Raw genomic sequence first — 19,733 nt, 5'->3', positions numbered from 1 at the left:
CAGTGATTTACAACCTGAACAAAGGGAGAGAGGAGGAGATAGCTAGAGGCAGACCTGAAAGAGATAGCATTGGGACTTGCTTGTTCCAAAATGAACCATCACACCAGATGTTCCGGGACCCTGGGCCGTCCCTGACTGCTTTCCCAGGCCACAAACAGGAAGCTGGACGGGAAGTGGGGTTCGCTGGGATTAGAACCGGCACCCTTATGGAATCCTGGGGTGTGTAAGGTGAGAACTTTTCCCACTAGGCTATTGCACTGGGTCCTGGAGCTTTTTCAAACAACCTTGCTCAATGTAATAGCAGGGATGTGTCTCACAGAAGGAAATCCAGGGTGGGCACTGGGTTCAGGCATGCAGACAGTGTCTCTTAAGCTTTGACTGCTTTGTTCACTGCTTCGCTGCTGCTTTGTTCGCATCTGGTCGTCTATATGCTAGGAAATGATGGTTACTGGCAGATGTGGTCTGCCAACGTGGTCCTCACAGCTCCAAGCAAAACGAAACTCTTTCCTGGTAGCTCTGAGAATAATTTTGGGTTGTCCAGGGCTGGCTCACGAGCTTCCTGAGAGAGCGAGAATGGTGTCAGCCAGGTCCAGTGAGCCAGACTTTAAGTCAGATGCTGAAGTCATTACTGAACTGCCACTTCTGTAGAGAGTTAACATCAGTTGAGGATATTCTCTCTATTCTGGACTCTGTATTCTGGAGTCCATCTGTATTACACCTGAGAGGCACAGTGCTCCAGCAGAAGGCTTTTCCCCAAACCCTTCTTTCCTGACTTAGTCACCAGAAAAGCTAGGGTTTGCTTGCTATGAAGGAAGGAGGCAGATCAAGGGTCCTGCTTCCAGCAAGCCTTCTGACAACTTCTTCTCATTTAAACTGGTGATAGTCCGGTGGGTTTCTGATCCAGGATCCAAAGGCCTGCTTTCGGAGTGTGCTCCAGGCTTCCTGGTAAGTGGCTGCTGCCTGCTTGTGCTCCTGGTAGGTCTCCAGCTTCTGCCCCCTAATGCACACACCACACCAAGCATACAGATTCTCACCATGCAGCCTACCCCGGGACAGAGTTAGAACCAGAACCGCAGGAGCAGAAGTATTTTAGCAAGCTTTCCTAGAGCACTCCTGTCTGCTTCTTAGCGAACTCACTAGAAAGCAACATGGATTAGAACAAGAATGAGTAGAATGCTAGTTTTGTATCCTAGTAGAATCACAGTCAACTGGAATAACTTTTTTTTTTTGTTTAAAGTTTCCTAAGGATTTACAACTTCCACCAGAATCTTGAGATTAGAAACTTACTGCTCTGTTTTTTCTAACAAGGCATTTTCACCTTATCTATGCCTTGCCTCCTTCCAACATACTGTGTTCAACATACCTCCACAAATCCACTAGCCATCTCTGACTGCTCACTCAACCACTTACAAGATTTTCTAACAACCCTGAGCAAATGTGAGTCAGATTCTGAGTCCTCTTTTTAACTAAAGCCTAGGCCCACTTAGTTTTATCAACAACCCCGTTGAGTCAGTTCAGCCTCAAATTTCTTGTTATTCAATCTCCAGCAATACTGAAGCAAATTTCTCTTTAATCTTAGCATCTTATCATCCTGGCCTGCCTTCAGCAGAAGACCCCTAGCTCTGATGTTCCCTTAGTATCTTCTATCCACTGACCCCCACACCTTGCTCCTTGGCTCCAAGTTTCTACTTGTGTTTGAATTTGCAGTTCAGCCCAGTCTCTTTTTCCTACTATAAAACCCTGCTTCCTTATTATCTTTAACAAGTGACTGGATACTTTAACATTCTGGGGCTCACACATCTCAGCCATGCAGCATATGTTGATCAAATAAAAGTAACAGTGACTAGTTATCAAAACTTTACTATCAGTCAGATCTGGATCAGGTGCTTTATATAACCCCTTGTCACTTAATCTTCTAAGTTAACTTGTGACATAGTTAATGTAACTATTGCCGTCTTCTAATTGAAGAAGCTGATGTCTGATGCTAGTGCTGTAGTGCAGGGTAAGCTGTGCCTGCAACCACAGCATTACACATGAGCATCAGTTTGAATTCCAGCTGCTCCACTTCCAATCTAGCTCCCTATAAACGCACATGGGAAAATAATGGAGGATTGGGCCTCTGCACCCACATGGGAGACCTGGCTGGAGTTCCAGGATCCTTAATTCTGCCTGCCCCAGCCTTGACCATTTGAGGCAAACCAAGGGATCAAATGTCTTTCTCTTCCTGTCTCTGTAATTGTCTTTCAAATAACTCTTCCAACAAATAAGATAAAATAAAGAGAAGAAATTCATGTCTTAGTGTTTCAATTTTATCCTGTTTCTTCTCTTGTTTTTCACTGAGATCTGAGGGGATCCAAGTTCTTTTTTAGCCCTACTTGACATAAAGTTGCTTGTTCTTTTTTAAAAAAAAAAACTTATTTTCATTTGAAAGTCAGAATTACAGACAGAAAGACAGAGAGAAAGATCTTCTATTAGCTGGTTTACTCCCAAATGGCCACAAGGGTCCATTCTGACGCCAGCAGCCAGAAGTCTCTTCTGGGTCTCCCCAGTGAGCACACAGTCCCAAGGCACTGGGCCATCCTCTACTGATTTCTGAAGCCATAAGCAAGGAGCTGGCTCAGCTGGGACAGGAACTAACACCCTACTGGGATGTCAGTACTTGCAGGTGGAAGATTAGCTAGCTGATCCACTGCATTGGCTCAGAAAAGTTGCTTCTTGTAGCAAATACTGATTTCAGTTGATTGATCAATTTCCTACAGGATTTTGTTGGTTAAGAGTATGTGTGTGTGGTGGGGAGAGGAAATTTATATACAAGGAAAACAACAACTACTGTGTTCACAAAAGTTCCCCCTGTGTTCTGGTAAACAGCTCAGTGCAAAGAACTGCTCCTTCCGGAATGACTTCAGATCAAAGTCCAAGATGGCCCATTTTGACCACTGGTGACAAGGCAGACCCTCTAAATTCCTACCCAGTGCTAAGCAGGGCTGAGAAGACAGCACAGCATGCAATCAACAATAGTTCCTAATGGGCTTGTTTAATCCACTATCCTGCTAAAAGCTTCCCACCACTCATAAACTGAATTAAAACAGTAGGCTTTCCAAGTGAGAAAAAGCCCAAGCCTGCAGTGTCACCTGAGGGAGTCTGGCCACTTGTCCTCCGCCATGCTGCTGAGTAGGTTTTGGAATGATCTGAAGAGTTCCACTTTGCTGATTCGGGATCTGTTTGGAAAAAGAAAGCAAAGATAATTTATTGAACATTTACTATGTACCAGGTCCTTAACAAACACCAGCATCAGCAATGGAATCATTCGAGTGAAAAGCTCAACTGGGGAACACTAAGGTAGAACCACTATACTTTGGCTCCCACATATCTATAAGACTCTTCTAGCTATTTTTTTAAAAGATCTATTTATTTTTATTGGAAAGGCAGATTTACAGAGAGAAGAGAGATATTGAGACAGATACCTTCCATCTGCTGGTTTAGTCCCCAAATTACTGCAATGGTCAGAGCTAGCCAATCTGAAGCCAGGAGCTTGGAGTTTCTTCCAGGTCTCCCAGGGGGTTCAGGGTCCCAAGACTCTGGGTCATTTTCCACTGCTTTCCCAGGTCACAAGCAGGGAGCTGGAAGGGAAGTAGAGTATCTGGGACATAAACTGGCTTCCATATTGGATGCTGGTGGTTCCAGGCAGAGGATTAGCTAACTGAGCCATTGCACCGACTCCCTGGCTACTTCCTTTTAAGGTAACAATGTGTAATAATGTTTACAGGCAATGGAAAGCACTACCAAGTTAGGAAGGCAGAGGTCTGGAGGTGATCAAAACTTGTCCTCACCCAGTGCCCACAGCCAGGGATTCTGTAAGGGAGTGCTAATTGCTTATGAGCCCACCTACACCTTCCTGGTTTCTGTTCATCCAGGTCAGACACAACCTTAACCACATGAGTACATGATGCCTTCCTTTCCTCACACACACACATTCATAAAGCACCTCTAGAAGATGGGAGATGCTGTGTGTTAACAACTCAGTCTAGGCAGATGGACTATCTTTCTCTGTGTAAATCTGCATTTCAAATAAAAAATCTTTTAAAAAAAAGAGGGTATGGAAAGTTATATACAGAGAGGAGGAAGAGGAGAGACAGAGGAAGATCTTCCATCTGATGGTTCACTCCCCAAGTGAGCGCAACGGCTGGAGCTGAGCCAATCCCAAGCCAGGAGCCAGGAGCTCTTCCGGGTCTCCCATGTGGGTGCAGGGTCCCAAGTCTTTGGGCCGTCCTCGACTGCTTTCCCAGGCCACAAGCAGGGAGCTGGATAGGAAGCAGGGTCGCTGGGATTAGAACCGGCGACCATATGGGATCCCGGCGTGTGCAAGGTGAGACTTTAACGACTACGCCACCGTGCTGGGCCCAAAACATAAATAAATCCTTAAAAAAATTAGAGATCAACTGTAAACTATGGAAGTCCTGCAACAGTCATGCTGGTGGCAGCTCGATTCAGACTGGGCGGAAATTCTCTGGCAGGCAGGTCACTCTCCTGAAGACCCCTCCACCCTCTGGCTATTTCAGACCACCTCAAAACCACTGGACAGGAAAGCAGAGTTGGTGAGCTTGGCCAAGGCTTCAGTAAGATGCACACACATGCAGGTATGTGAACCTCCGGGGGTGAAATGCTCTCTTATGTCAGCGGCCACAGGACCTACACTTCAGCTCTTCTCACCTGTCCGAACACTGCAAAGCTTCATAAACGATTCCTAGGTTCCAATGCTTAGGTAGTAAATCAGAATCTCTAGTGGCAAAACTCAATGAAGAATTCTTTAAAAAATCTCCCCAATTGGGCCTGGCGGCGTGGCCTAGCGGCTAAAGTCCTCGCCTTGAACGCCCCGGGATCCCATATGGGCGCCGGTTCTAATCCCGGCAGCTCCACTTCCCATCCAACTCCCTGCTTGTGGCCTGGGAAAGCAGTCGAGGACGGCCCAATGCATTGGGACCCTGTACCCGCGTGGGAGACCCGGAAGAGGTTCCTGGTTCCCGGCTTCAGATCGGTGCAGCACCGGCCTGTTGCGGCTCACTTGGGGAGTGAATCATCGGACAGAAGATCTTCCTCTTTGTCTCTCCTCCTCTGTATATCTGACTTTGTAATAAGAATAAATCTTTAGGAAAAAAAAAATCTCCCCAATTGCAAAAAATGGTGAGGGAGACTGGTGCAATGGTACAGCAAATTAATCCTCTACCCTGTGGAGCTCGCATCCCACATGGGTACCAGCTCATATCCCAGCTGCTCCACTTCCAATCCAGCTCTCTGCTTATCGCCTGGGAAGGCAGAGGAGGATGGCTCAAAGCCTTGGGACTCTCTACCCACATGAGAGATCCAGAAAATGCTCCTGGAGTTTACCTTCAGATCAGCTTAGCTCTGGCCAAAATGCAGCCATTTAGGGAGTGAATCAGTGGATAGAAGACCTTCTCTATATTTCCTTCTTACTCTGTAAAATTTGCCTTTCAAATAAAAACACATCTTTTAAAAAATATGGTTTTGGTGGAGGGAAGAGTCAGAGTGGCTCATTTGGCTAATTCTCCTCTTGCAAGTGCTGGAATCCCATACAGGCACCAGTTTGTATTCTGGCTGCTCCACTTCCCATCCAGCTCCCTGCTGATGGCCTGGGAAAAGCAGAGTTAGATGGGCCCAAAGCCTTGTGACCCTGCACCCATGTTGGAGACCGAGAAGTTGCTCCTGGCTCCTGGCTTCGGATTGGCTCAGCTCTAGCCACTGGGGCTATTTGGGGAGTGATCTAGCAGCTGGAAGATTTTTCACTCTGATTTTTCTGGCCTACTATGCTGTACCTGGCTTGAAGGCTTCCAATTTTCTTCTTTGTAGTTCCCTGGGGAAAGCCATTGGCAGTAACATCTAATGGCTGTTCAGGAACTGCGCTCCAGCTGATGGCTACAAAAAGGTAAGATTTGGAGGTTAAAACTGTTCACGTTTTTTGAATACCACAAATATTTTAAAAACCTATTTCTCTGACTTTGCAGGTCTTTGACAATTAGATATGACATCAGAGATAGTGACTCCAGCATACAATAGGGTAAAGAGGTTCCTGACCCACTGTCACACTAACAATCACTGAGCTTTATTATATGCTGGGCATAAAGTAAATGCACTAAATAGAGTTTCTCAAACTTCCCAATAACCACAATCTTCTAACCTGAGAGACAGTTGGGTAGCAAGAGGATAATAAGTAACTCGTATTGAATCACACACAACAGAAGTTTGGCCCCCTAAAGTCCATACTACTGACTGCTTGGCTGGTCACACTGCCTTCCTAAGCTGGCAGGCTACTCCTGGTCACAGATGTGACTCCAGGGTAGGCCTAACTTGGATCCTTTACCTGCCCCACAGGGAACAATTCGGCCTGGACTGTCACCCTTTCTTGCCTGTACTGCACAGCGGCTCTGTTCAAACTGCAAATCTGACTGTTGTATGTTTGGCTGTTGAACTGCAAAGCCTTTGGGTAGAGTTGAAACATTCTGACACCTAAAAGTAAGGAAAAACAAATTAAGTTTATGTACATTGCCGGAGAAACGGCATCTAGGATTGTGGGCCCCATCACCATCCCTGGGCCGTAGGGCACCAGAGGCCCTCAGACACGTGTGGCAGTGCTTAGGTATTAGGGCCAGGAGCAGACAGCAGTAGGAGAATCTAGAGCACAGGGACCTCATGGCCTGGGAAAGTCCCTCCCCAGGACTCAGGGGGACAGTCAGTGTCCTTCAGCAGCGTCCATAACACCCAGACACATTCCTGACACAGGCGTCGAGAAGCCTGAAAACCCATAGCAGAAATACAAACCTGTGGTCATCTATTTCCTAGGGAAAGTTTCAAACAGCAGAAACCAAAATTATCTTATTGTTTTCCTTATTTTTAAAGATCTTATCATATTTTTTTTCTCTGTATCTTTCACATAAACTAGGTACCAACGTGATGGTGGTACAGAATTGAGCGAGTGTCAACTTTAATTTCCCAAACAGAGAAAACACAGAAAATGTCCTGGGCACAACGCTGAGAGCTGGTTTTGAAAACACAACAAAAAACCACAAACATATATGGAGAAAACAGAAGATATGTAAAAAGGATTTTACCCAAAATGTGTAATTTAACAGTTTTTAGTTTTCAGTGTTTTCACAGAGTTGTGCAGCCATCACCTAAATCTATGTTTCTATTGTTTCCTTCACACCCCACAGGACAGACACTCTCCAGGCCCTTCTTCCTGCACCACTAATAGTCATCCTCTGTCTCTACGGATTTAACTTTTCTAGACATTTCACCTATTAAAGATCGTATGATACATGACTTATTTTATTAGTATGCTGTTCTTAAAGTTCATTCAAGTGAGACAACTTATCAATAGTTCAGTCCTTTTGTTTTTAAAGGTTTATTTTTATTGCAAAGTCAGATGTACAAGAGGAGGATAGACAGAGAGGAAGATCTTCCGTCCGATGGTTCACTCCCCAAGCGACTGCAACAACCAGTGTTGAGCCAATTTGAAGCCAGGAGCCCAGAGTTTCTTCTGGGTCTCCCACGAGGGTGCAGGGTCCCAAGGCTTTGGGGCATCCTCGACTGCTTTTTCCCAGGCCACAAGCAGGGAGCTGGATGGGAAGCAGGGCTGCCGGGATTAGAACTGGTGCCCATATGGGATCCTGGTATGTTCAAGATGAGGACTTTAGCCACTAGGCCACTACGCCGGGCCCAGTTCAGTCCTTTTTGAAAATATTCCATTGTCTGGATGGATATACAACATTGTGTAATTCTTCATTCTTCTAGTAAGGGACATTTGGGTTACTTTACTTCTCGGCTATATGAGTAAAGCTGTATGAGCATCTATGTGCAAATTTTGTGTGAATATGAGCTTTCATTTTTATTGGCTATGTATTTTTATAATTTATTTCATTGCGTCATCTCTTGGGACTGTTTTCTGGAGTTTGCTTCCAGGGCTATATGCTGGACATGGGCCCAAATGCTTCCCCTGGCCATAGCTTGCCTGTCCCTCATCCACCACAGCATTAACCAGATTGGGCTGCCTCTTCTGAGATGACTATATTTAAGCAGTCATAGACGTGGTCATCCTATTATTTTATTTTTCCCAAAAGTTACAACTAATGGGGCTTGGCGCTGTAGGCTAGTGGCTAATGTCCTCGCCTTGCAAGCGCCAGGATCTCATATTGTTATCGGTTCTAATCCCAGCAGCCCCACCTCCCATCCAGCTCCCTGCTTGTGGCCTGGGAAAGCAGTCGAGGATGGCCCAAAGCCTTGGGATCCTGAGCCCACATGAGAGACCTGGAAGAAGTTTCTGGCTCCTGACTTCGGTTCAGCTCAGCTCTGGCCGTTGCAGTCACTTGGGGAGTGAATCAATGGACTGAAGATCTTCCTCTCTGTCTCTCCTCCACTCTGTAGATTTGACTTTCCAATAAAAATTAAAAGAAAAAAAATCTTTAAAAAAAGTTACAACTAAAGGATTTTTAAACTATAATGGTGATGTAAGTACACTGCAGAAGTATGAGAAAATACAGTAACAACAAAAAAGGAAAACTGCTTGTAATGCCACACCTTAGAGATAAATTAATATTGTGATATACATCCTTTTACAGGTTTTTTTTTAAACACACATACACTTTGAAACCCAACTGAGCTCATTTTTATCTTCTAAGTCATCCCTTAAGCATGATGGACATGTCTTCACGTTAAATATTCATCAGTATCATTTTAAACAAAACCAAAATCACCTAATTTCCTACTGTGGGTATAACAAGTTTCATTTTTCTTCTTTAACATTATCTTACACAAAGCTTAATATCTGAACATTTCCTTTTCCATGTAGACAATTCCTAGAAAGCGGAATTGGATCAAAACACTTAGCACTTCCAAGACCTCCTGGCCCCTTTTGGACTGGCCTGCCTCCCGCCGAGCCCTCCCTCCCCGTCCTCTCACCTCCCCACCAGCGCTCTCTCCATGGCTTCCTGGCTGTACGGGCATTTCCCAATGACCACAGCTGACAGGTAGATGGGCTCTTCCAGGAAATGCATCAACAGGGCACCTTGGCACCCAAGGACATTCCATCGGGCCATCTTGTCACTGCAAGACATGGAACAAGTCCTGTCCCCGCGGCCCGGCTTCACTCGGAGCAGCCCCACTTGGTGGTAGGCAGCACCAGGCCTCCTCGGGTCCTCGGCTTCTCCAGGCACACACTTGGCTCCTGTTCTGTAAACGTCCACCACTTTGGCACCACGGAGGTCTGTTCTGGTGACTGCAGTCGGTCTCTCCACAGCGTCATCACAGCTCCAGGCTCGTGGTGGGATGGGCTTCCCATGGTGAGCTACTCCATTGGCTACTTCCTGGACGGGAGTTCTAGGCTCAAGCCTCATCTTTTTGGTTGCAGGGCTGACAGAGCTGTTACACATCCTTTTATTTTCAGGAGCTTCCAGGTGAACACTGGCTTCACCTGAGTAGCTATCAGTCCAACTCCTGCCGACAGGACAACAGGGCTGTTCTTCAAACTCAAGCATTGGAATGATGGAGGCATCCCCACCTGTAGGACAAAGAACTCCTGAAGCCAATGGCTCTACGTGACCCTCAGGAATTTGTCAGACACACGCACTTTGGGGGCCCATAACAGATCCACTGGAAGGCAGGACCCAGACATGTGTTACAGTAAGCTGTTCAAGAGATTCTGATGCAGGCCCGGCGCTATAGCTTAGTGATCAAAGTCGTTGCCTTGAACGCGCCAGGATCCCATATGGGCACCGGTTCTAATCCCAGTGGCCCCACCTCCCATCCAGCTCCCTGCTTGTGGCCTAGGAAAGCAGTCGAGGATGGCCCAATGCTTTGGGATCCTACACCTGCGTGGGAGACCTGGAAGAGTTCCTGGCTCGGGATTGGCTCAGCTCCAGCCGTTGCTGTCGCTTGGGGAGTGAACCATAGGATGGAAGATCTTCCTCTCTGTCTCTCCTCCTCTCTCTGTATATCCACTTTTCCAATAAAAATAAATAAATCTTACAAAAGAAAAAAAAAGATTATGATGCACGCTTTAAAGTTTCAGAATCGCTGTAAATGAAGATCAATCTTTTCTCCCAGCTGATCCAAAATGAGTGAAGAAGGCATGCACACACTTCCCCACTATATTCCACTGGCATGCCCTTTTCTGGACCCAGCATGCTGGGCCTTCTAGGAGAGTGGAGGTCTGAAAAACTGAATAAACAAAGATCCCAAGTAATTAATTTTTTATAGGCCTTTAAAAAATTTATTTATGTTTATTGGAAAGTCAGATACACAGAGAGGAGGAGAGACAGAGAGGAAGATCATCTGTCCATTAATTCACTCCTAAGTGACTGCAATGGGAGGAGCCTAGCTAATCAGAAGCCAGGAGCTCCATCCAGGTCTCTCACGCAAGTGCAGGGTCCCAAGGCTTTGGGCCATCCTTGACTGTTTTCCCAGGCTGCAACTAGGGAGCTGGATGGGAAGTGGGGCTGCTGGGATTAGAATCGATGACCATATGGGATCCCGGTGTGTTCAGGGTGAGGACTTAAGCTGCTATCACATTGGGCCCCCAAGTAATTCTTACTACAAGGAAGTTTTAGAGACACTGGATTAGACAGACTTTTCCATCTCCATAGTGACAACTTGAGTCACACAATGCATTGCTGTGAGGTTCTTTTGTACATCATAGCACATTCAGCGGCTTCCTTGGTTTTCAACACTAGATACCTATAGCACCCCAAGTCTGATAGTCAAAAGTGTTTTCAGATGTTGCCACATGTGCTCGCAGGAGCAAAACTGTCCCTAACCGAGAACTATCAATGTAGAATAAGCAAGATTTCCCAAGTGCAACTGACTGACCGACTCCTATCCAACAAGATGCCTTGAAAAACAAGTTTGGGCCCAGTGTGGTAGCCTAGCAGCTAAAATCCCTTGCCATGAATGTGCCAGGATCCCATATGGGCGCAGGTTCATGTCCTTGTGGCTCCACTTCCCATCCAGCTCCCTGCTTGTGGCTCTGGGAAAGCAGCAGCTGAGGATGACCCAAAGCACCCGTGTGGCAGACCTGGAAGAAGCTCTGGGCTCCTGGTTTCGGATCAGCTCAGTTCATGGTTTTACTTTATGTACGCTTAAATTCGGCAAACACTGCTCAAATATCCCCATTTTGGAAATTTTAGAAAGCATATCCCTGCAGAAAAGATGGCAGTAAAGTCCACAGCCTGGCTTAAACCAGCGTTTTCAAAACCTTCAGTATCTCCCTGTGCCAGTGGGAAAACTTCCCACCCACTCTTTTTTTAAAAGATTTATTTATTTTCATTGTAAAGTCAGATATACAGACAGGAGGAGAAACATTAGATATTCCATCCATTAATTTACTTCCCAAGTGGCCGAGCAGCTGGAACTGAGCCAAACCAAAGCCAGAAGCCAGGAGCATTTTCCAGGTCTCCCATGCAGGCACAGGGTCTCAAGGCCTTGGGCCGTGTTCAACTGATTTCCCAGGCCTCAAGTAGGGAGCTGGATGTCAAGTGAGGCCACTGGGACATGAACTGGAACTTGAATGGGATTCCAGCAAGTGCAAGGTGAGGACTTTAGCCACAGGCTACTGCATTGGGCCCAACATTTCTAATTTTCAAGAAGAAAATAAGAAAACAGAACTGAAAAACAGGACAGAATTGACGCTCTTGCTGTTTTTTTGCTGTTGTTGTTAAACAACTACAATAACATCCTCTTATAACTCATCAAAATTCACTCTGTGGCTATCCACATTCCCTGAAATAGTCTCTGTGGGTCAGCCACGTACTGGTCTAGTTGTCTGCTGTATACCCAGTGTGTCACAAGTTAAGAGAAAATGTTTCCAATGAGTGAGGGAATGAAATCAGATTCAGGATAAGCCATCATAGTCAGATTTTGGAATTTTAAGCCCCAGTTTTGGCTTCACGTCTTGTGAGGTTTTGGTTATACGTTTCCTAATCTTGACTCTGAGAACTGAGTGACAGTACCCTGAATGTTGCCTTCTTTCACTCAGCAAAGAAATGATTAGGACACTGGCTAACGCCCAAAGGCCCAGTCAGTCACCAGCTGTAGTAAACTACTGCCAAAGGTGGTTCCCTCCCCCACCTCCTTTTTGAGAAATTTATCTATAGAGTAAGACAAACAACAGACAATGCAATGTTAATTCAAAAGCCTGAATATGCTTACACGGTGTGTGGCTGGAGAAAAACACAAAAAAGAGGTCTGGCCTGAGCTTCCAGCATCCTTTTTGAGTTCCTGGGACAAAGATACTCCTCTCTTTCATTGTGGCTGCCAAGTGGAGCTGATGGAGAAGGTACCTAAAGATGTACAACACAATAAGAACCAAGGACTGCCTGCTTCCTAAGAGTCAGTTACTGCAGGTCAGGTGGTGATCTGAAACACGAAAGTGATTAGATCAGTGGTTCTCAATGTCCCTGCACCTGTAGCCTCAGCATCACCTGGCAGTGTGTCAGAAATGCAACTGCTCAGGCTCCACCCTGGATCTGCTGACTCTGGGACTGGGCCCGGAGTCGGCCGGGTGATTCCAATACACACTCAGGTTTAAGAAGCACCAGCCCAGGGCACAGGGCTATTCAAAATGAGGTTTGCAGACAACATAATCTGTATTACTTGGGAATTTTCCAGAAATGCAGATTCAGTGAGCCCACCCCAGATCTGCCAAACTGGACTCTCCCAGGGATGTGGTATTACCTCTGGAAACCTCTTCTGGCTATGATTTCTGCATGGCTATCGTTGAGTATGTCTCCTGGAGGCAAAGACAAGACAGTGGTGAAGGCACATGGAGCCTGGACAGTCCCTCTTCCCAGAAGCAACAGTCCTCCCAGCACTGAGGATGGCCAGCGAGTTCTTGGAGGCTCCTGCCAGGAAGTGTGTTAACCATTAACAGCACTGCATTTACAGCAGAGTGTAACTCGGCCCTGCAGATATCACAGGCCAGAATGTTTTGTTGGAGGGTCCTCCTGGTGTCTCAGGACACTAAGCAGCATGCCTGACCTCTACCCATGAAATGTGGGTGTTATCTTTCTCCCCCAGTTGGTGACCAAAATGTCTCTAGACAGTCCAAAATGTTTCATGGTGTGCTGACTTGTGTTTCGTTAGGAGTTCTGATCTATAGAAAGACTTATGTGAAGGACAATAATCCAGATATTCTGTAACCTGTTAGCACAGGCCTGCTCACGGGAATACAATTCCATCAAGTTTAGGCTACAGTGATCCTGAAAGAACTCGCTCATAGAAAGGATACCTAGTTAAGCAAATGAAAGAACTTGGTCACTGGAAGTAGATGGTGAAGATTTCAGACCCCTAAAGGAGTCCCTTTTTTGGGGGGGGGATTCTCATATTCTTATTGATGCCCAAAGCTCCATTTAATTTCAGAGTCCTTTCTGGGGCTTTGAGGTCACTCGAGCTGTGGCCCCAACTTGCTGCAGATCCCTAAAGTCTTCCAGACCCAACATGGCAACACTGGTTGGCTTTCAGTTCATTCAGGAGGCTTGTTCCTTCGGGCCAGGGGGCTCTGTTTTGCTGTTGGATCTCCATCTGTAAAGGAGTACTGTTCTTCCAACTGCAGCAACACTCGTAGGCAATGAAAGGTTAGCCACTTTAACCAACCGGGCCTCTTTTCCCAGACAAAGGAAAAGGGGTCACCTAGACCCTGGTTTCTACAGTTCCCAGAAAGACAGTTTGTTTAGGTCCCCTCTGGTGCTTACCGCTCCTCCTCATTTTGGACTGGCCTATGCACTTTGTTCCTGTTCCCATCGAGACAACTTCCTTTGTCACTGAAGGGAAAAAAACAAATTATTAAGTGAGTTCTCAGAGGGTCTGACCATTCCTCCCATGGACTCCACACGACTGCAGTTCCAGCCTGGTGGAAACCAGTTCTGTTACCCTGTTATCACCCTGCCCACAGCTACCCGTGCATAGCCTTGACCAGTTTTAGCATCACTGACAGGCAGCGGCAGCAGCCCAAGGAGAAGAGACCTCACCTGGCCCTGGCTTCTCGGGTGGACGCTGTATCTTCACGATGGCTGCCAATAACGTCCACTCGCGATCTGGCTCAGGTTTCCCCTGCTTGGGCAGCCTGGCCCCGTAGTGCTCATAGCACAGCTGAGCAATCTCATCTGCCGTCCACATGGTCTGAGTTGGCGCTGAGGCCTCGATCCGAAGGACTGAAAGGAGAAAGAGTGGAAGATGGCAGCAGTCTCACACCAGGACTTCATGTCATGGTCCTCCAAAGGCGTCTCACTGTTCAGACGGAGTCTCCTCTATCTTCAACTTCATGGCCCACTTTCTCCTGCCACATCCATCACTTCACCTCTAATGAAAGAGCCAAGAACCAAGCCCTAAAGCCCACCAGCTCCAAAAGACTCCCTGACTTTTAATCTCAATCTGCTACCCCACACAGAGCACATGAGGAAGGAAGGATGGCTCGTTTTTCATTGGGAAACAGCAGATAGTGGGATGCAGACTTCAGCTTGCTCTGGACACATCCTCACTCACAAGGCTCTTCTTTCCTGTCCTCCTTTCCAAGCATGTTTCCTGCTCTTTCCCCTATCGTACACTGGTATTCTCTGTCCCCTAGTAAATCCTCATTTGTGATGTTAAAAGGTGTGGGCTTTCGGGTCCCCCTTTGTGGGGGCTTACTTTTAGTTTTTCCACAAATTACCTATCTGGTTGGTTCCTGACCTCTCTGCATCTGTGTAAATTTGGATGGGGCGGGCATTTGGCCTACTGTTTGAGATGCTCGTTAGGATGACCATGCCCCAGAATTGAGCACCTGGATCCAGAGACTCTGGAAGTTTGTGGTGATGCCTGAACTCATCAGGTCTAGCCACCCATGTGGAAGACCTGGATTGAGTTCTTAGTTCTCAGTGGGCATTTAAAATAAACCAGTGGATGGGAATGCTGTCTCAAAACAAAAACAAAACTATTTGGGTTTTTGTGAGGATTAAAACAGTAACAGCAACTGCTACGGTGTGTTGAGTAATTAATCTCAACTGTGATTAAAATGACAAAAAACATTTGATGATTTTGGCTTGGTATCAAGTCACTAGACTCATCCTACCCTCGTCCAGACTCAATTATATCCAAATTCTTTTGGGACAAGATGAGGTCGTATGGCAATGGGCACAGCTAAGCACTGCAAAACAGAGGGTTGCTGAACCTGGGTGCGTGCTGCTTCTGAAAGACAGCCTCCACCCCGGGACTCAGTTCAACAGGCATTCATTCCTTGGGAACAGAGTCCACACCTCCCACCAACCCAAGAAGCCACATTCTCTTCCAGGGTTAGTTAAGTAAGCTGCTAGGCGGGGGGTGGGGGGAAGGGTTTTAGAGCAGCTCCCAGAAGCAGAGTTTCGTTGGCTCTTTTAGAAACTAGCAAGGGAACTCCAAAGAAGGGAACACGCCAGGCGCACTGAGCCCGCAGGCTGGGGACGACGTGAGCGCGGGACTCACTGGGTCCGGCGGCCAGCGCTGGCCGCGCACGCTGCGGCTGAGGACACTTCCGGAAACAAGGGCAGTTTCCCACGAGACAATTGTTTGGAAGAGTGCACTCCTCACAACCGTATCCGACAGAAAAGGGCTCGGCAAGTCAAACACGACGCTCACTGACCACAAACCAACATCTCAAACAGCCCCACGAGCCCACAATAACCAGCAGCACGAGCATTCAGGAAATGACGTCTCGGCTACCCCTTCCGGGCACGCGAAGTGCACACTGGCTCTTGTAGTCTTCCGGAGGTATCCCAGTACTGGCTGTTCCCGGTTAGTTTTGTTGTGGGATGTTCCTAATTGGCTGGCGGGAGCTGTTGAACGGGTTAAAGATGACTTCAAATGAGATGATGTATTTGGGAACACTACTCTGAACTTTTTTGTTAAAGATGTATTTATTCAAAGGTGGAGTAAGAGAGCTTCTACCCACTAGGTCTCTCTGAATGGCAGCAGTGGCAGGACTAAGCCAGGCAGAAGCCAGGGGCCAGGAGTTGGGTCATTTTCTGCTGCTTTCTCAGGTGCACTAGTAGGGAGCTGGATGCAAGTGGAGCAGCTGGGACTCCAACCAGCTCCAATAAGGCATGCCAGCATTGCAGACATGGGCTCAATCCACTGTGCCAAAGGCCAGCCCCTCCCTGAAAGTGTTGTGTGATCGAAACGTAATACATTATTTTGTGATTTAAAAATCTTTGATGGCACATTAAAAAGAGAGAATGGGCGAAAATAACGTTATTCATTTATTTGTATACCTGAAATATTCATTTAGATGTGCAAACAAAATTTTAAAAAATTCTGAGGGGCCACTAGAATGGTACTACAGGCTAATCCACTATCTGCAAGTGCTGGCAGTCCATATGGGCAGTGATTCATGTCCAGCTGCTCCACTTCCCCTCCAGCTCCCTGCATGTGTCCTTTTTTTCTTTTTAAAGATTTATTTATTTTTATTGGAAAGTCAGATATACAGAGAGGAAGATCTTCTGTCCAATGGTTCACTCCCCAGGCAGACGCAATGGCTGGAGCTGAGCCAATCCAAAGCCAGGAGCCAGGAGCTCTTCCGGGTCTCCCACACGGGTGCAGCGCCCAAGTCTTTGGGCCGTCCTGTCCTGGACTGCTTTCCCAGGCCACAAGCAGGGAGCTGGATGGGAAGCAGGACTGCTGGGATTAGAACTGGTGCTTATATGGGATCCTGGCCCGTGCAAGGCAAGGACTTTAACCACAATGCTATTGCGCCAGGTCTTCCCGGTACATGTTCTTACAAAGCAGTGAAGGATGACCCAGAGCCTTGGGACACTGCATCCATGTGGGAGACCCAGAAGAAGCTTCTGGCTTCGGGCTGGCTCAGCTCCAGCCCTTGTGGCCACTTGGGGAGTGAACCGGTGGATGCAAGATCTTTGCCTCTCCTCTGTAAATGTGCCTTTCCAATAAATGTAAATATTAAAAAAATTTTTTGAGACCTTTTATATTGTTTTTTCCACATAATTTCTTTTTTTTTTTCAAAGATTTATTTATTTTGTTACAAAGTCAGATATACAGAGAAGGGGAGAGACAGAGAGGAAGATCTTCCATCCGATGATTCACTCCCCAAGTGAGTGCAATGGCTGGTGATGTGCCAATCCGAAGCCAGGAACCTGGAACCTCTTCCGGGTCTCCCACATGGGTGCAGGGTCCCAAAGCTTTGGCCCGTCCTCAACTGCTTTCCCAGGCCACAAGCAGGGAGCTGGATGGGAAGTGGAGCTGCCGGGTTTAGAACCGGCGCCCATATGGGATCCCAGGGCGTTCAAGGCGAGGACTTTAGCCGCTAGGCCACGCCGCTGGACCCTGCACATAATTTTCTTAAGACATCTCAATTCATATCAAGCTACATTTCAAATGCTCACTAACCACACGTAGCTCCTGTGGTGGGCTCCACTGACCTAACCCCTTCAGATTCTGGGCTCGTTGAAGAAACTTCACCCGTTAATAACTGCACACTTCAGTTGCTGACAACATAACTCATTTTTCTTCTTGATATTCTCATGTCGCTTTCTACAGTCTCTCTGAAGGGCAGAACAGGTTTTTAAATTTTTTATTTATTTTTAATTGGAAAGTCAGATTTACTGGGAGAGTAAATCTAAAACAGATTTAAGGGAGACACGGAGAAAGATCTTCCTTCTGCTGGTTCACTCCCCAGGTGTCTGCAATGGCTGGAGCTGAGCTGATCCAGAGCTTCTTCTGGGTCTCCCATGCGGGTGCAAGGTGCCAAGGCTTTGGGCTGTCCTCGACTGCTTTCCCAGGATGGGAAGTGGGGCAGTCAGGATACAAACCAGTGTCCATATGGGATCTCAGCGCATGCAAGGCGAGCACTTTAACCACTACGCTATTGCACCGGGCCCAAGAAGAGATTTTTTTAAAATGCTGGCTCACTCCCTAAATGCCTGCCATAGCTGGCGAGGGGTTAGCCTGGAGCCAGGAACTCCATCCATTTTCCCACATGGACGGAGGGACCATGTCTGAGTCATCATCCACCCACAGAGTGCAGATTAGCATGGAGTTGGAGGTGGAGGAAGGAATCCAGCCTTAGCACTCAGAGTTGCAGGTATCCCCAAGCAGGGGTTTAACGTGCTCTGCTGGAATACCTGCCCCTTCTCCAACATCCTTGATTTGCAACTGACTCTGTGTTTAAAGAAACACTGATCCTGGTGAGGTGGGGATGAGGGCAGGCAGACCAGGTTCCTTACCCTGGGGATTGATATCACCATGAGTTACCCTCCACATCACTTCTCTGCCCTAACCCTCACACAGCAATTCATTAGCAAGTTCTGTAGCTCTTACTTGCCAGTTCTTGAATCCATCTGATTTTTTTTTTTTTTAAAGATTTATTTTATTTTTACTACAAAGTCAGATATACTGAGAGAGGAGAGACAGAGAGGAAGTGGAGCTGCCAGGATTAGAACCAGCGGCCATATGGGATCAAGGCGAGGTCCTTAGCCACTAGGCCACGCCGCCAAGCCCGAATCCATCCGATTTTATGGCAATAAGCTAGTCCAAGCTACTTTTGACCCCATGTGGAGTTGTTATGGTACCTTATGAACTTGGATGTTTCCTTATGTAATTCTACTTCCTCTCACAGCAGTCAGATTACTCTTCTCAAACAGCAAGGGTGGCACCCAGCACAGTAGCCTAGTGGCTAAAGTCCTTGCTTTGAACTTGCTGGAATCCAGTATGGGCACTGGTTCTAATCCTAGTACCCCTGTTTCCCATCCAGCTCCCTGCTAGTCAAGGATGATCCAAAGCCTTGGGACCCTGCACCCATGTGGTAGACCCAGCAGAGCCTCTTGACTGCTGGCTTCGGATTGGCTCAGCTCTGGCCGTAACTTCCACTAGGGGAGTGAATCAGTGGATGGATCTTCCTTTCTGTATATGTGACTTTCCAACAAAAATTAAAAAACAAAACAAAACAAACAAAAAACCACAAAAACGTCAGCAAGGATGATGTCATCCCCTTGGGTAAGTAACTCAAGGGCTTCCTAGCACTTTTGTCCCCTGCAAGCTTGGGAACATGTGGGTTCCTGTCCATTCCACTACAGCAGCTAGCAAAGTGTAACCTTGCAACATTTCAAGGCGACAATGCATTTATCACTTCCTGCTCCTTCTAGTTTTCATCAGTCTTCTTTCTTGATACGCTGTCCCAGCTCCTCAATCCACATCCTACTTAGGGCCACAGAGCTGCCTTCTCTCTCTGGTTTTCTAACCAAACAGATCTTGCCATTTGTGATCCCACCAATCCTTGGCTTTCCCAGTGGTTTCCACTGACACTCTTGCCTGAAGTCCACTGGACCTTCTCCCCTCCGCTTTAGGGAGATGATCTCCTTAGTCAACACCACCTCGCTGAGGAGTGCCATAGGGAAGTGCTTCTTCAGAAACACTACCTGAATGCAGAGTGGGATGCTTGCAGAGGCTTTGCTCAAGTGCAGAGGCCAAGTTCTTTGTCATGACTCACTGAGTAGGGGCTCCATTATAAAAGGAGCACTTTATCCCTGATGGACTGAGCTGCAATTAATCAGAAACCTGACTTACTAGTCAGCATTCTATTATTTCCAGCTCAGTTTCTCTGCTCAAGTATTTGCTTCTTTTTTTTCTCTACCTCTACTTTTCCACTTGTACAAGCCCAGAACTTTGAGGGATTGTAGTGTCTGACCACCTCCACTGCCACCATTTCC

At 46.9% G+C, this 19,733-nt stretch overlaps 1 protein-coding gene across 3 annotated transcripts; it reads right to left on the bottom strand.

Moving 5' to 3' along the window:
• Nucleotides 1–233: 233 nt before the first annotated feature.
• Nucleotides 234–15,556, bottom strand: ADAT1 (adenosine deaminase tRNA specific 1). 3 transcript variants are annotated; one of them, XM_004584041.2, is made up of 10 exons: nucleotides 15,499–15,556; nucleotides 14,031–14,213; nucleotides 13,755–13,823; nucleotides 12,739–12,793; nucleotides 12,214–12,344; nucleotides 8,971–9,568; nucleotides 6,377–6,522; nucleotides 5,832–5,931; nucleotides 3,132–3,218; nucleotides 234–997 (listed from the first exon to the last, which is right to left on the bottom strand). In XM_004584041.2, the coding sequence occupies exons 2-10, from the start codon at nucleotides 14,176–14,178 to the stop codon at nucleotides 865–867; spliced, it is 1,467 nt and encodes a 488-aa protein (XP_004584098.2). In that variant the 5' UTR covers nucleotides 14,179–14,213; nucleotides 15,499–15,556; the 3' UTR covers nucleotides 234–864. The 3 variants fall into 3 exon arrangements, with proteins under 3 accessions (XP_004584098.2, XP_058530776.1, XP_058530775.1); XM_058674792.1 differs by lacking the exons at nucleotides 234–997; nucleotides 15,499–15,556 and adding an exon at nucleotides 1,903–2,080 and having other exon boundaries at nucleotides 14,031–14,360; XM_058674793.1 differs by lacking the exons at nucleotides 12,214–12,344; nucleotides 14,031–14,213; nucleotides 15,499–15,556 and having other exon boundaries at nucleotides 13,755–13,826.
• Between the last annotated feature and the right edge of the window lie 4,177 nt (nucleotides 15,557–19,733).

This window comes from Ochotona princeps, chromosome 16 (assembly GCF_030435755.1).
Source record: "Ochotona princeps isolate mOchPri1 chromosome 16, mOchPri1.hap1, whole genome shotgun sequence".
NCBI classification, from domain to species: Eukaryota; Metazoa; Chordata; class Mammalia; order Lagomorpha; family Ochotonidae; genus Ochotona; species Ochotona princeps.
Note: the sequence above shows the minus strand (reverse complement) of the source record. Positions and strands in the feature narration are given on the sequence as shown.